At 31.1% G+C, this 16,666-nt stretch overlaps 3 protein-coding genes across 3 annotated transcripts; 1 reads left to right on the top strand and 2 right to left on the bottom strand.

Moving 5' to 3' along the window:
* The first annotated feature begins 1,874 nt into the window (after positions 1-1,874).
* On the top strand, positions 1,875-6,961 carry LOC105647812 (homeobox protein knotted-1-like 1). The gene is made up of 5 exons (XM_012234039.4): positions 1,875-2,739; positions 2,968-3,081; positions 3,420-3,564; positions 5,894-6,144; positions 6,583-6,961. The coding sequence occupies exons 1-5, from the start codon at positions 2,461-2,463 to the stop codon at positions 6,781-6,783; spliced, it is 990 nt and encodes a 329-aa protein (XP_012089429.1). The 5' UTR covers positions 1,875-2,460; the 3' UTR covers positions 6,784-6,961.
* A 2,218-nt stretch (positions 6,962-9,179) lies between these two features.
* Positions 9,180-10,478, bottom strand: NAS4 (nicotianamine synthase 4). The gene has a single exon (XM_012233492.4). It carries the CDS (start codon positions 10,342-10,344, stop codon positions 9,358-9,360), a length of 987 nt encoding a protein of 328 aa, XP_012088882.1. The 5' UTR covers positions 10,345-10,478; the 3' UTR covers positions 9,180-9,357.
* A 3,893-nt stretch (positions 10,479-14,371) lies between these two features.
* On the bottom strand, positions 14,372-16,576 carry LOC105647421 (uncharacterized). The gene is made up of 2 exons (XM_012233489.4): positions 16,275-16,576; positions 14,372-15,296 (listed from the first exon to the last, which is right to left on the bottom strand). Exons 1-2 carry the CDS (start codon positions 16,360-16,362, stop codon positions 14,527-14,529), a joined length of 858 nt encoding a protein of 285 aa, XP_012088879.1. The 5' UTR covers positions 16,363-16,576; the 3' UTR covers positions 14,372-14,526.
* Positions 16,577-16,666: the final 90 nt, after the last annotated feature.

The following is a 16,666-nucleotide window of genomic DNA, read 5'->3' on the forward strand; positions in this document are numbered from 1 at the left end:
CCATTTGAAGTGTCAGGGACATTTTAGTAAATGTAAGATACTAACTAGCAATATACCCAAAATTTAGATTTAGAAAAATAGAAATATACACTCAAATTTATTATAATATTTTAGAATTATATATAAAAATTTACGAACAATATCCCATATTTAATATATTAAAAATAAAATCTTTAAATTTATAATATTGATTCTTACCATCGGGAATAAGTAAAATTTGCAATATAATTCATTCAATCTGATTCGAATTTACTGCATAAAGTTCGAACTGTTTATAAATAGAATGAATATATTAATCAATTAGTATAGCTAGGGGTGGCCACGGTTCCGGTTCCAAAAAAACTGGAACCGGAACCGAACTGAAAAGTTTCGGTTTCGATTTCGGTTTGGAACCGAACGGTTCCAGTTCCGGTTCTGGTACGGTGACCAAACCGACGGTTCCGATTGATTTTTCGGCGAATCGCATAATTTTAAATTTTAAATTCTGAAGACCGGCTTTAAAAAATATATATATTTGAACATAAAAAATTAAAAGATACACCTAAAAAATTAAAAAATAATTCAATTAAATTTATTTTTTTTAAAGACTTGAACATAATTATTTTTTTTTAAAAAAATTTTCAACTGAATTTATTTTTTGTTTGAACATAATTTTAAATTTTGAAGACCGGTTTAAAAAAAAAATATTTGAACATAAAAAATTAAAAGATACATCTAAAAAATTAAAAAATACTTCAATTAAATTTATTTTTTTAAAGACTTGAACATAATTAAGAGATTTCACAACAAAATTAAAAAAAAAAAAAAAACCTGACAGTTTGGCTAGAACCGGCGGTTCCAGTCCGGTTCCGACCGGTTCTCTGGAACCGCCGGTTCTAGTTCCAGAAAACTTGAAACCAGAACCGAACTGGAATTCTCTGATTCCGGTTCCGGTTCAGTTCGGTTCCAGTTCTCATCGGTTCCAATTACGGTTCTGGACCGGTTGGAACCGACGGTTCCGATTTCCGGAACCGTAATATGGCCATCTCTAAGTATAGCCGAGAGGAACACCGGAGCTGTGCAGAAAAATAAGAGCTCTAATTCAATTCAATTCAATTTATTATCTAAAATAGTTGCCATTTTAATTTTAATAATTATAATTATAATCTCCATTAATATACTTTCATTTCTTACACCAGAAAAAAAAAAAAAAGAAAGAAAGAAACTTTCATTTCATGGTAGATGGTGACACTGACATTCACTGTTCGAACACCAATAGCGAACTATTCACCTGGGCTTTGCACTGTTGCAAAATTATTTATGGATACGTAAATATATTAATCAATTTATCTCAATAAAAAAAGACTGAAATCTCTTAAATGAGAAATTAAATATTCGATCCAGTAAACGAAGAAAATCTCTTCAGAATTGCTTTCTTGCAGCGCTTAAAATTAGATTTAGTTCAGTAAATTAAAAACACGTTATATTTAGATATATAAAGGTAAAATAATGGTAAATGTAATAATTTTCATGTTTTTTTTACTTAATTTAATTTAATTTATTTTAATTTCTATGAAGTATGATAAAATAAATCTTAAAAATCAAATACTAATATATTTTTAAATAAAAAATCGATAAATAAATAAAGTCAAATATGCTTAAAGAATGAAATTAAAAATTAATTTTGTTTTTTCGGACTTTGGCTTCAAACTACATTTGATTTGATTACATTTTAAAGAATTTGGTTTGGTTAATCTGAAAGCAGGGACAATTCTGAATATGATAACCAATGAGAAACCGAAACGTGGCAGAGTGTCAAGTCACAGTTAAAACGACGACCATAAAGAGAGACACGTAGTCTATAAATACGGGGGCTAGCCATGGCCATTATGTGATTGTACTGTTACCCACCGTGTAAGAACGTGCAATTGTTTCTCTCTCTCTCTCTCTCTCCCTCTGTAAAGTTGTAAACTTTTTTCATTTTGATCAGTCATTTTGTTTTTTCTGTTACCTCTTCAGTTCACAGTCTCTCTTTCTCTGTACCCACTTTATCTGATCTCTTCTTGGAAAAGAAAGTAAAGTCTGGTCTTTTTCCTAGCTCAAGTTCAGGGGGTTTACTTCAAACAAAGACTACGCCTTTACATATACAACTCTCTCTCTCTGTCTCTCTCTCTCTCTCTCTGTTTCTTGTTGTTTATCTGTAACTAGGATTCTTCAACTTGGAATTCGTGTAATGGGTTCGTTCTTTCACACGGGTTTTATTCTGCATCTTCTTTCCTCTTCGGCTTCCACTATTCTCTAATGGCGTTTTATTCTTCCTTTTTACTGTTTACAAGCTATATTGATTGTGCTTCTCTTCCTTCTAGTTCTATCTATTAAATATATTATATTTCTTGTCTTATTAGAAGAAGAAGATAAGTTTCCCTAATTAATATTTTTATTTCAATTTAAATATAGACATCTGTGCATGTGCCGAAATCCATGGAGGATTTTTATAGGCTTGATCCTACAATCTCTTGTTCAGATAATATTGTTACAGTTGAAAACTATACTGCAAATTTCACTGCTTCTACTACTAGTAATAGCACTAATCATCAATTCCATAGCTCGGTGGGTAATTTACTTCTAATTGGAGAAGGTGGTGATAATCATGGCCATAGACAAGTTTTTGAATCAGATATGATTGATCTAATTAAGAATCAGATCGCCAATCACCCTCGTTATCCTTACCTAGTTTCTGCTTTCATAGAATGCCAAAAGGTTCTCGCTCTTTCTTTCTTTCTTTCTTTCTTTCTGCTTATATATGTATACATATATAGCATTTTTGAACTGCTTTTTCTATTGAAGGGTACTGAAAAATAATGCAAAATATTATCAAAAGAAGAAAAAAGGAAAAAAATAACCTACAGGAGTAATACAGTGTTTTAAATCTGAGTTTTTTTATTTTTTATTTTATTTTTTGGGTTTTTGTGTGGCTTGGCATGAAAGGTTGGTGCACCACCAGAAATGGCGTCTCTTCTTGAAGAAATAGGCAGGGACAGTTATTCAATCAAGAATTGCAGCAGTGAAATGGGAGCTGATCCAGAACTTGATGAGTTCATGGTGCGTGTGTTTTTTGAAACCTAAAGTTTTTTTTTTTTTTTCGAGTTTTTAATTTTCGCTTTCCATTTGGTTCTCGGGAAAATTATTACATGTGCAAGAGAAAATGACCAATCTACTTTGAATCTTGCAACCCTTATTCTCATCGACATTTCATTCTCATCTACATTTCAAGATTCTGGAATTTGCTTATATATATATATATATATATATATATATATATATATATATATATATATATATATATATATATATGTTCTAATAGGTCTAAGCTATATATAGTAATATTCTTGGAACAGTGATGGGTTAAAGAAAACTATATGTGATTGTTGTTTTTGAAGGAATCATACTGTGAGATACTCCATAGATACAAAGAGGAGCTGTCCAAGCCGTTCAATGAGGCGACTACATTCTTGAGCAGCATAGAATCACAACTGAGTAATCTTTGTAAAGGAACGCTGACAAAACCCTTTGATTATGGCTCTGGTAAAGTTATTGCACTGTGCATTTTCTAATTGATTTCCATGTTTAACTTGCACCTGTAGTAGCACTTTTTGAATAAGATCATATTATTATATTCTATACGCATTGAAACAGCTTGATTGATGGAGAGTAAAGGGGCTCAATTATCTCCTGCCACTGTGCATGTTAAAAGAACAGTATTTCTAATGTTTGAGTTGAAAATTTGGAATTCTCTTGAATAATCATTAAACGCCATATCTTGTACTTATCCAATTACCATTGCCTTTCATAATTTTCAAACTTCTACATTATTGTTAGTCACTATACATTGCTCTACCAATGTTGACATGTTCAAATTGATTCAAAAATATTATGCAAACCCAAATTTATTTTATAAATGTTGACGAATGTATATATGATACCTTCTGGTTCATGGAGAGTCTCTTATATATGCTTCGGGAATTTATGTGGTGTTATTTGAAAGTCTAATTAGATAGCTCTATAGGAGTGTTTTTCCTTTTAGAATAAGCGTGTAATTAACTTTCAACTGATTTCAAATAAAATTTCCATTTTCTCAACGTTGGTTGAACTCAAAACTTATTTGGGCATTTTTGAGGTTAACTTAGTAAACTCTATGTAATTACTTCCACATAAATATTACTTCTGAATAATATCATATATCATACTTAGAATTTAAAAAGTAATTAGTATTTACATCAAACGGTATATGGCCATGGAATGCATTGTGTTAGAATCATTAGATATATTGCAATAAATCTCCGAGACTTCGACTCCCGCTTGATTCTTTGTTTAATAATTGACGCATTTAGGATATAGTTTAAAGGCAGTAATCCTTATAACTCCACATGTCATATCACTTTCAATATGCATTTTAGTTGCTTCTTACTAGATTTGAAATGATAATATCAGTGAAGATTCATGTCAAGAGTAGTTAATTGAAAATAATATTTGACCATTAGATTTGGATATTATATTTGCCCCTTTGCTTTTAATCAAGTTCCTAACTACTTTATAACTCCTTGCAATTCTTCTGGCTGAAAACACTAGTATGGTTAGGGCGGTATTAGCATTCAATTTGTAACTTTTTTTCACTCATGCTAGTAGATGAAGGCGAATGATGTGGAAGTGAAAAAGAAATGTTTAGTGTACGTTACAGAAAAGGTACAAGTAATAAATGAGAAGGGAAATATTTTTAACGGCAGAACTACCAAGTATTTGTTTTAGCTAGTTTTGGTGTGGAAGTACTAAATATTTGCAGGGGCTGTACTTGGTTAAATTTATGCTACACTGGATTAATAATATAAAGTTTCGCCAGTGTAGTTTTATTACAGATTGCAAAACAACGTTTTGAAAAAACTTTAGTTGCCCTGGAAAATATTTTTAGTTTCAGCATTAGTGTTCTCATAAGAAGCTTTACCAAATCAGAACCTTATCAATGGAAGAAGGATATTGCATTTTTTTTGAGAATGGAAGGTTAAAATTTCTCCAATAATATTGAATTCTTCAAGTTAACTTGACTTCTTGGTATCTGAAAATTATCAGCTTTCATGCCTCCGCTTGTTCTCAACTTAAATTTTACCTATGTACTAAGCTTGGAGTTAACGATCAAGTTTAAGAAAGAACTTGTTAAGATCTTAAAACTCAGATTACAGGATCTCACACACACACACACACACACACACACACACATATATATATATGTTCTGGTGAAAATTTTTCCTTTTGAGACGAGGATGAGTAGAAGTTGGCTAATTTCAGAATCTCTAGTTAAACTAAGGAGAAGATGATCCTATATTGCAGGAACTTTAGAAAATAGAATGCATGTTTTGTCGTATACAATTAAAAATCATAGGTATTTTTCATTTTGTGCTTGGCCATTAATTGGGTTATGTAATTATCATATATTAATGCGCTGGATATTCTGAACCACATTGGCAAGTTATAGCAAGCATTCTTCTTCAAGCTGTTTGATACTGAATTTTGTGCATTTACAAACAAAATATAAAAGGATGACCTGACAATATTGAGAAACCTGAATCTTTTTAAAAAGTCACTAATGTATATCCCTTGAAACAACAACTTAGCCTTAATCCTAAACTAGTTGGAGTCGGGTATATGAATGGTTGGCAAACATTGGAATGATGCTTGTAATGTTCTGTTATAAATGGTTATTTCCTAGTTAGTTCATTTCCTTCAATTCAACAGATTCAACAGGAAATGGAAAATATCAATCTGTTTACAGGTCAAGAATTCAATTTTCTTTGTGGAAGTATCTATGTGCTGCCTCATAATTCATTTTTTACTTTTTTTTCTCTTAAACGTTTTCTTGCAGATGAAGCAGCTGGAACTTCTGAGGAGGAGTTAAGCTGTGGTGAGATTGAAGCATCAGAAAGTCAGGAATCTTCTGGTGGCCGTCCTAATGATCAGGATGTTAAAGGAATGCTCATGCGCAAGTACAGTGGTTACCTAAGCAATTTGAGAAAGGAGTTTCTAAAGAAAAGAAAGAAAGGCAAACTACCTAAGGATGCTAGGACGATTCTTTTGGATTGGTGGAATAATCATTATCGGTGGCCATATCCTACGGTGATTACTAATTACAATGCACTTCCACTTATTGCCATTTTTATATTCAATTTTTTATTAGTCCATTTGTGTTCTTTCATGATTGATGGATCGCCTATATTAGGACTATATCCATGAGCAAGGTTGATGAACTGAGATAGGGTTGATGCTACTTGTTCGAACAAGTGCATAACTACTGAACCAGAACTGTTAATTAGTAATTAACCGAAAATGAAGATATTGAAGTACATTATTTTGCTTGAAGACTTCATTACCATTAAGTCCGAATTGCGAGAACTAGCTTGCTAAAAGAATCAGTTTGTTCTTTCCAATTTGGATTGGAACATGAGTTTTATCAGTACTTCTAATATCAGTAAAATGATCTTAATTCCTAGGTCATGTTGGATTGAGACATTTTGATGTCTAAACATTAAAAAAACAAACTTGTTCATGTTGCAGGAAGATGAGAAGGTGAAGTTATCAGAGATAACAGGACTAGATCAAAAGCAAATCAACAACTGGTTCATCAACCAGCGGAAGAGGCATTGGAAACCATCTGAAGATATGAGATTTGCTCTCATGGAAGGTGTTAGTGTTAGCAGCAGCATGATTGGAGGTCCTTCCTACTTTGATACTGGGGGTAGAGTTAGTGGTGACTGACTATTTGATTTGTCAGAAGCTTTTGCTCTAAACCATCTTTTAATTTCTACTACTCACATTTATTAAAGCATAGTTACTTTTTTTTTTTTTTTTTTTTTTTTTTTGAGCTGATTATGAACTTACATACATGTAAAGTTGAACATTTCAAGTTAATTATATATAATCATTTGATATATAATCATGCATGTTCTAGAACTAAGAGTGTGTTTGCATAATTTCACTTGTTCAATTTGAAGATTTAGAAATTGATTTACAAAATTAACAATGATCAATTTAATAAAAAAAGAATATATATATAATATATATATAGTTGATTTTTAGTCTACTGCTTCGATCAATTTATCATGGAATAAAGTACTCTTAACGAATCATTGTTTTATTTGTGAGAATTGAAGAAAATTATTCATTTTAAATATTTATTTTTTAATAAATAATGAATACAAGACATATATATCGTATAAAGTTACAATACTAAAAATTATAATGTATATTAATATATAAATAATGATCATAAAAATTTATTCAACGAAGACTTGTTTCAAACGGGAAATTTTTTTTATTATTATTATCCAACAAGGGAAACGTTTCCCTGTCAAACGGAAACATTTCTATCGTGAATGAACTACAGAAAAGGAAAAATAGAAGAGGAGCATTTATATCCGATCAAATGTCTTTTATGGCTCCAAAATCTTCCTGTTAATTTGTAGATTAATTATTATAATAATAAATTAATCTGTAATTATAGCTATAAGCTAATACTCCTATGAGCGTGAGAAGATTATCACGAAATCTCTCGGCTCTCTAGGGATCCGACAGAAGCGAACTCTCTACCATCTAGCGACTCGCGTCTCGCAAGCCGTTTCTAAGCAAAAAACAAAGACGCCGCAAGGGGCGCGGGACCTATCCCGTTTTCATCCCCGCAACGATCAGAACCTGTTCGATGAATTTCCTCAATGGAGAGAATATCAAAAAGTCATGACGAGAGAAAAGTATTCTTTTTTTAATTATACGATATGATATTGATAGCTTTATTCTTTTATCTGAAAGTATTCATAATTTTTTTTTTCTGAAAACACAAAATTATTCATGATTATCACCTTATAAAATAATAATAAAAATACAAATACAAATATTTTTTTTGATAAATTTCTAAGTGATTTTACTATGAACATAAAATAATATTATGATACTACAAAACAATTATGTTTCTTAAAATAACTTACTTTTATTATTATATGATCATAGTAATATACTCAAAAATATACTATAAAATTATTTTTCTTGTAAAAAAAATAACATTATTTTTTTAAGTCTAATTATTAAATAATGTTTATTTTTAAAATGTTCACATAATGTTAGGCTTTGTTAAATCTCAAACAGAGAAAGTATTATATATTTTTTTTCAATCAATATTCAATTTTTTTATTATATAATACAAATTGAAATATTAAGAGTTACATTTTCACGTATTAAAATATTTTAGGTAATAATAATACAAATAAAATTTATGGTTTTCTTTCATTTATTTAGAAAGGAAACATCAATCAAACTTTTAAATTTAAAAAAAAAAAAAAAAAAAAAAACCTAATTAAGTGACATAATCAAAATATAGAAAATAATAATAATAATATACCCATGCATATATATGTCATCATAAATCAGAATTTTGATTGTTTTTTTGTTAACGAAATGAAGTTATATAGAAGTCAATAGAATACCCGTGCAAGGTATACTATATATTGTTTCTTGTTAAGCATACGCAAGCTAATGTGGAAGGCTGGCTCATGCTACTCTTACATTTCATATCCAATCCAACACTCTATTGGCATCCACGTGGCACATTGTTATTGACCTCCTCCATCAATATACTAATAAATTTTTAGTTATTAAATGATTATATTTGTCGCACATATCAAATAGAATACGCTGTAATTAATTTAATCAGATTATTTAGATCATAAGGTAAATATATCCATTATAATAATAATATAGAAGCATAAATTCTATACACAAAAGTTAAAATATTTTAGTGATATTGATTGTATTTGTCGCATATATCAAATAAATTCTATACACAAAAGTTAAATATTTTAGTGATATTGATTATATTTGTCGCATATATCAAATAGAACACGTCATAATTAATTTAATCAGATTATTTTAGGTCAGAACGTATATATATATTATAATCAATGACATAAAAGTATAATTTCTATGCACAAAAATATAATTTATGATGATGAGTTTTATAAAGACTGGACACGAAGAATTGAAATGTTATTATTAATTGAAATCATAATCATACAGTAATATTATAAATTTTTGAAAACAAAAATTGTAGAAATGGAGATTATTTTTCTAAGTAATCAAAATGGCAAAAGTAAAGAAATGTGTGGTTTCGAAGCACACAAGATGAAATAGGAATCTTTATTCATCAAAACTTCAATATGGAGCACTAAAACGACACAAACAGATAGAAGAGGAGATTACAATAGATAATACAGAGCTAATACAATAGATAACAAATATTAATCAAGAAAGATAGATAGAGAAAGATGTAAGAATTTCTTTTTTTTAAGAGAGTTTCTCCTCAATAGTCAATTCTTCAACCATATTTCCATGGTTAAGTGGATTAAAAGCTTCGATCTCAGAGCATTTCGTAGGCAATATTAAATTGGAAACAAGACCTTGTTGTTGAAGATCATGGAGAGGCTTTATTTGGTGGTCATTATAGCCATAATCAAGTTTACGAGCGATAATAACAGAATTTATAACTTCATCAGTTGGATGAAACACAGAAAGAACCTCGAAACCTTGAAGATCACAAGGATCAACAACAGGATAAAGAAAAGCCCTAGCTCCATTAGCGCTCCTTAGCAGTAACATAGCACCACGAGCCATATTTTTGGCCAAATGATCAAGAACTCTAACTTTCTCTTCTTTGTCCATACCAACTAAAGCAGCCAAGAAAACGACATCGAAAGATTTGAGTTCTTCAGTAGAAACATCCATTATATCAGTTGTGTGAAAAAACATTCTCTTAGACAAGTCAGGATGAGATGAGACCAATTGAACAGCTTTGGAATTGGCTGATGGGTCAATATCATAGTTATGGAAGGAGGTATTAGGAAAGTGATTGGAGGCTAAAACTATTGAAGTTAAAGGGAGAGGACCAGAACCCACAAAAGCTATTTGGCTAGGGACAGTAGAGTAATGTTGGTTAAGGATGGTGAATTCAAGGTTACTAAGTTTAAGGTAGTTTGAATAGTAAGGGAACATATTGAGATGGTCAAGTGGGTTTTCATAAGAAGCTAAGATAGCTGAGAAATGATTTTCCAAAAAACCTTCAGCTTGGCCACAGAGTCTAATGAGTTTAGACCTTATTTCTTGGATTTTGTTAGGAAGTTTTGTAACGTCAATAGAGATTGGTGGTATGCACGTGAGAACAAGCTGTGTGAACAGCATGTCGACATTTTTGGAAGGTTTCAGGCTCTCAAGGCTTGAGATTTCATAATACAAATTGCAGACTTTCTCTATCAACACCTCTTCTTGGCAACCCATGTCGACACTATGAGGGGTTTGTGTCTTTTTCCTTTTCTTTTTTAAGACTGCTCTTATAGAATGGAAAGAACCTTTCAAAACAAAAGAAAGAATTAGGTTATCTTCTTGCTTGAGAACTAGATAGGGAGGAGTCCTCCAATGAGGTCATTATTTATGGGCACTTGTGGGACCCATTCTAACACTAGAATTGGCCTTAATTATTAATCCCTGCACGATAGCAAAATAAAATAAATTATTTTTAATTAATAAAGATACGATTAGACACTTATAATTTTTCTGACTTTATAATTTTTTTTAATTTTAGTTGATCGCTAGTTAGAATTTAAATTTAAAACCTTCTAACTAAAATAAACAATTTTCCTGAAGGATTTCTTCAGCAATTTCTATTAGTAAGTAATAGAATTACATTCAAATTTAGAACCTGCTGTTTGAATTGTAATTAAGATTTTTGCCTAATATACATTTAGTAGCAGTGGCTTGTATTTGTTGCGTAGGGAGATAATCTGAGCAGAGTGAAGTAGAAGGTAGGGTTTTCATTGGACCACGGTAAAAGTGGAAGATTGTTTTTCTTGGGAGATGTGATCAAACCCTGTGGTTCCAATGCCGAGGCATGCATTTATGTTTCACATCACAATTACTTACAAATGTGTTCAAATTCAAATATATGTCTAATTAACGCATTAAAATCCTTATCACTCTGAAAACGTATCACGTAGTTCAGAGATAAAAAGCACTTAAAAGAGTTAAGGAATCTATGAATTTGTGAGTTCAAATCTCTTTTAATGCAAAATCTCCACGGATCAGCTTCCGTATTTTTTTAGAGTGAACAAAAAATATTCAGGGAGTACTTAATTGCGGGCTCTAAGTAAGAAAAAATGATCATATCTTTTCTTCTCTGTTTTTTTTATCTTTTTAGAACTTTTGATGTTTATATGGTAGATTAAAACAGTAACTTCACTAATTCATCAATTAATTTATTAATATATGCATAATCTTTAATATTAGTTTGATAATTTTGATTAGACAAAAAGTTGTCTCAATATGCTAAAATGATTACTATTGTATTTATACATTTTTAAAGGTAAGAATTAAGAATTCCAACCCATATTTATTTATAATGTAAATCATAAAAAGAGAATGATATCTTAGTTTAATAGTTAAAATTAAAGTTATGAGAATTATAAAAATTTCAAGTTTGAATTACACTTTTTTTTTTTTTGCTGTATAATTTATTATATTATTTCGATCATAAAAGTTAGAAAAAAAAAAAACAATAGAAAAATTAAAATACAAGAATGGGCTTTTAGGATTACCTTATTCCTCTTTTGAAAGAAAAATAACACTTTTAAAATAAAATATATTAAAATGAAAAATACAACAAAACAAATCTTGATGAATAAGTGAAGTTGACAATGATAATAATATAATAAGATTCTTTTTCCTAATGTTTTCACATTATTGATTCTTTCAATTTATGGTTTCACACTACTCTATATAGTTTGGATGATTACTTGTAAGAACAAACAAGTAAATGCATAGTTAGCTCATGAGCATCACTATAATATCCAAAAAAAAAATTATAATTAAACGATGATGAAGTAAATCTCATAATTGATAAATGATTAACGATCAAAACGGTAATAAAAATGAATCAATGGCCGCTTATATGTAAATTAGTGACTGATTTGGCGGCTGCTAATTCGCCTGTTTTTTGTAATCGATGTTAACAATCAACGCCTTTTAATTCGCATTATCTTTTTAATTTATTATGAAAATCAAGTGTCTTATCCTATTATACGAGAGACAAATAGTTGGCTCCACCCAAAGTAAAATTTCACCTTGGAATATAAAAATATGGTAACTTCCCTTGTCCAAATATCACTAGAATATTCTATTATAAAACAACACATCATATGTATTTAATTTGGGAAATTCCTTTTCTTGTGAGTTAATTAATTAATTATACATTAAAAACATATAAATCATTTTACCTAGCTAGTAATTATTGTAGAATTTATAATTTTAGTTGTTAAAAATATTATAATCATTTATGAATAAACTTATGAAATGACCAAAAAACATTATCTACCCTACATCTCAAATCAATACTATCTATCCTACATCTCAAATCAATGTTTTGAACCTTTCTTCCAAATAAACAAATGGAGGGGTCGAAATACACTTGTTTTATGTATTTTCTAGAATTATATATGATCATTAGATTGGCAAGTGGTATCCCAACATCTTTGAAAATAACATTTAATGGCTAAACGTAAGGCTGAACCAAACTTATTTTGTATGGCTAAATCCTGCTATTTTGATAGCTATTAGCTGTTTTAGTAGCATTTATTTATTAACTATTTTAGTAACTTTCACGACATGTTAAAAGTTAAATTTTTACCACAATACTATAAGTTAATTTAAACATTATGTTACTAAATAACTTTTTAAATATTATAATTAAAACACTAAAAACTATTTAAGTTTTTATAAAACACAAACTTAAACTGAAATATCTCCACTTTGGCCACCCCGATAAACAAGGGGTTGGGTGTTGAACTTTGATTTTTGGGACCCACCAACCTCAGAATTTCTTGATAGATGCATATAAAATGAGTTAAACCATGCAACAGAAAAAGATGTTTTGACATCATTTCTATCACTTTGGGCACTATATAAATGAATATATATATATATATTTATTTCCTTTTTTCAAAAGAAAAAATAAAAATGAAGTCTTGATTCTTGGACAATGCACACAGACAGTATCTGGCCTTACATAAATTGGATGGCCAATTTTTCGATGTCTATTATGTTGACATTTCATGGCATAGGAATTTTCTCTTTTTTCTTGTTCAAATATTTTAATTACTAAGATAAGATAGTGGTGATTCCTTCTTTACTTTCCTTTTCTCATATCTTTCTTCCTTTAGCCATCTCTTTTTGGGAGAATTATTAACTCATGGCTCTCAATTACAGATCCTACTTTTGACCTCCATTTTTAACTCTTCTCTCTCTTGCAATTATCAAAATCTCCTCTATCTCTTTCTATTTTATTTTATTCTTGTTTATAATCTGCCAATTCCTCCAAATTAAATTTTGATTTGCAATTGAGTCCAAAATGGGCAATTGATTGATTTGGAAAAATGTAGACATGATGGCAAAATTCAAGTGGGCATTAGCAACCAAGCTCGATATTTCGTTGGCAATTTGGCCACTTTCAGCAGGAGAGGACCTACGCGACTACTCGACGTTGAAATTGGAGCATCCTTTTCAAAAAGTGGCTTGACTACACTTTAGGGTTTGGTCTATGAGAAATAAAAAAACAAAAAAGCAATTGATTTCCATTCAATTTGTTTAGAATCTAACTAAAATATGTTTTATAATAAAAAGATAAAATATGTTATATTTTCAAAAAAAGGGTATTGGCTAATATAATAGCAGCCTTAGTCACCTGTACTATCTTTTAAGTAATCTACAATCATATTGTCGATATAGTGATATTTGATAAGTAAATTATTCTAAAAGAGCAAGTGATATAGTGGAGCAATGGCATGTTGGTTGGTTGTGAGTGAAGTCAAATTAGGTGTAGCCATTTGGCTAAAGGGTGTGTGCCAACCACACGACTCCATGTGCTACATTCGAGAAACCACTATTTCTTTTGGCTTCTTTTGATGATTAGACCTCTTTTACTGTACTCCAGTCCTTGCAAACACCATCATCAAGTTGAAGATTCGATTTTCTCTAGAAATTCAAAGAAACAATCTTAAAATATTTATTATTCGATATTAATGCCCCCAAGCAGAAGACTAATAGTCAATGGTGCAATCTGGATGGTCTTTTTTATGTAAAGAGTGAAAAGCCTCAAACCAGATCAGTTTTCATCAAGTTGGGCTGTAATTTTCAAATTTGAACCCAAAAGAGTAGACCTTCCTCCTCTCCGAGCCCAATTGCTAAACCTCTCAATAGCAAAAGGGCCCAAATGCTGACTGCCTTGATCAGACCAACTCCATCAGGAACTCTCTAATAACATAAAATAAATCTAAACATAAATTTATAATTAAACAATCCAACAATCTGTTGTTCCTGCACATTTCCTTCCTGAGTTGCTAATTATATGTTACATAAGTTACATTACATCTGCTTTGGGTAATATCATAACACTATAAAGACTACAAATTTTCACCTAAATTCAGAATTTTCATATGATTCAGAGTTTTCGTAAGTAGTTGATTCATAAATATTAGTGTCTTCAGGAACCTCGGAGCTTCTGTCTGCAGGAGATTCATACACATTGGAGTCGTCGGACACCTTGGAGCTTGTATATGCAGGTGTTTCGTAGACATTGAAGTCTTCAGAAACTTCAGAGTTTTCAAATTTCTCACGAACTTCGCTAGCTCCACCTTGGTAAATTTGAAGCAGGTATTCCACTCCATTAACCACGTCATACACCATTAGTCCTATCCTACCTCCAACCCAACTACCCAGATGACTTCCAACAAGATAGCCAAAGCGTCCAAGACTTGCCTCGCCGAGATACCCTCCAGCATAGGCACCAACTAATGTTCCGCTGCCCCTTAGGAATCCTTCTGTCATGGTACCACCATAATAAAGAGCTTCGAAAAAGTCCCAGCCTGAAGAAATAATGGGACCTATAATACGTTTTCCTTGACGCTTTGCCAATTTAGCAGCCTTTGCCCCTTCTTTCTGTGCTTGTTTTGCTGCATCAGTTGCAGATAGTCCCTGTCCCATTGCATCAATTAATGAACGCTCAATTGCAAGATTCCTAGCCCTCTCAACATGAGCCGTCCTCAAGTTGTAGAAATAAAGCTTCACACCTTCCTTCACTGTGCATGCCAGGGTTCCAGTGCTCATGTCAAAGCAGTTAAAGATGGTAAACTTTCCACTCTGGGATGAATAATCTTCCCCAACCAGTTGCCGACATTTATCAGCTATAAAAACCAATAGGTAGAGATATAAGGAATCAGCCATGCAAAACAAAATCAAGGCACAGCCTTTTCAGGCTCAGTTGCTCGGCAGATAAAGAAAAAAATTTATTTTAACTGGGGTTACAAAGATAGAAAGAACCATATGTGGATTGTGGAATGTACTTTTGCCACCAATGAGCTTGTAAGCATTCATTACTCATTCAAGAGTAAATCTATAGAGTGAGCATACCAAATAAACTGTCGTATCCTGATTTTCTACTAAAATTCACAGGTACAGAACAAGGTCCTCCAGGTGATGTCAAGAGTAGATGAGATTTTAGATCATCGTTTTCAAAATTCAGATCTAAGCATCGGAGTTTCTTGTAAGCAAACAAAACAAAGGCTCACAATATAACAACAGAAACGAGAACCTCAACTACAAAAAAAAATTGCTCTGTATTTTTGAACATTGAAAGTCAGTAAATTTAATAACTTTCTCTAATTCTACAAATTTAATTTCAGCTGCTGAGAAAGTGAGGGATAAAGGGTTAATCCCTGCAAAACTTAGATCCTTAGTTTGTAATCTACATCCATATTAGAAATAATTACTTCATACACAAGATCACAAATGATACCTACAAAAAAAGAATACCTAAGGCCCTTCGCATTGTTGATTGTTCTGCAAAACAAGTATCTAACTTGACTATTGATTCTTACAATCATCAACTACAAAATCGAAGTTAAACAAGGGAACTACTAGTAGTTCTTGCATTATACTCAACCAATCCAAAATGGCCTAAATATCAAATCTATCCAAATCCAAGCAAGAAGCTTTAGTTGAACAAAATAATTCAAAATTTTCATGCGCAAAGATCCGACAACTCCAGCAATTTCAAAGTTGTAGTTTTTAAGCTGATCTCAAAATTTCTAAATTAAGAGCTTCTAGCAAAGTGACTAAAAGTGGGAAAAAAATTTAAAAGAGCAATTACATGATGCACATACCTGTAATACCGAGACCAATGATTCCAACGATGAAGATGACAATTAGAACCCTCTTTTTTTGGAAATCGAAATCGAAATCGAAATCCATAGGGCTTTAGTATCTGAACTGAGAACGAATTCCAATGATTGTTTGCTGAAATTTTTGAGATTTTGTGGTGTTAATTGGTGGTTATAACATATAAACTGTCAGATTTAACAGTCATGTAATTTCAAAGCGGAAGAAATTTCTTTTCTTTGAACCGAGGGAATGACTCGGCGAGTCCACTGTTTAGACCGCAACCGCCAACAGACAGGGTTGACCCGCCTTGAACTGCTGTAATGCTTACTTTCATTTCTTTCCATAATTAAGAAAATATATAATTTAATTAATTATTTATTTTTTTACAATATGG

Source organism: Jatropha curcas, chromosome 2 (genome assembly GCF_041381405.1).
Source record: "Jatropha curcas cultivar XTBG-Jc1 chromosome 2, XTBG_Jcur_1.0, whole genome shotgun sequence".
NCBI lineage: Eukaryota > Viridiplantae > Streptophyta > Magnoliopsida > Malpighiales > Euphorbiaceae > Jatropha > Jatropha curcas.

What these genes read in the sequence shown, in the direction of transcription:
- LOC105647812 (XM_012234039.4), top strand. Translation starts at nt 2,461, where the DNA reads ATGGAGGATTTTTATAGGCTTGATCCTACAATCTCTTGTTCAGATAAT. An exon ending in CAGAACTTGATGAGTTCATG is followed by an intron (nt 3,082 to 3,419) that starts GTGCGTGTGTTT and finishes TTGTTTTTGAAG; the next exon opens with GAATCATACTGTGAGATACT. An exon ending in ACCCTTTGATTATGGCTCTG is followed by an intron (nt 3,565 to 5,893) that starts GTAAAGTTATTG and finishes GTTTTCTTGCAG; the next exon opens with ATGAAGCAGCTGGAACTTCT.
- NAS4 (XM_012233492.4), bottom strand. Translation starts at nt 10,344, where the DNA reads ATGGGTTGCCAAGAAGAGGTGTTGATAGAGAAAGTCTGCAATTTGTAT.
- LOC105647421 (XM_012233489.4), bottom strand. Translation starts at nt 16,362, where the DNA reads ATGGATTTCGATTTCGATTTCGATTTCCAAAAAAAGAGGGTTCTAATT. An exon ending in CATTGGTCTCGGTATTACAG is followed by an intron (nt 15,297 to 16,274) that starts GTATGTGCATCA and finishes TGGTTTTTATAG; the next exon opens with CTGATAAATGTCGGCAACTG.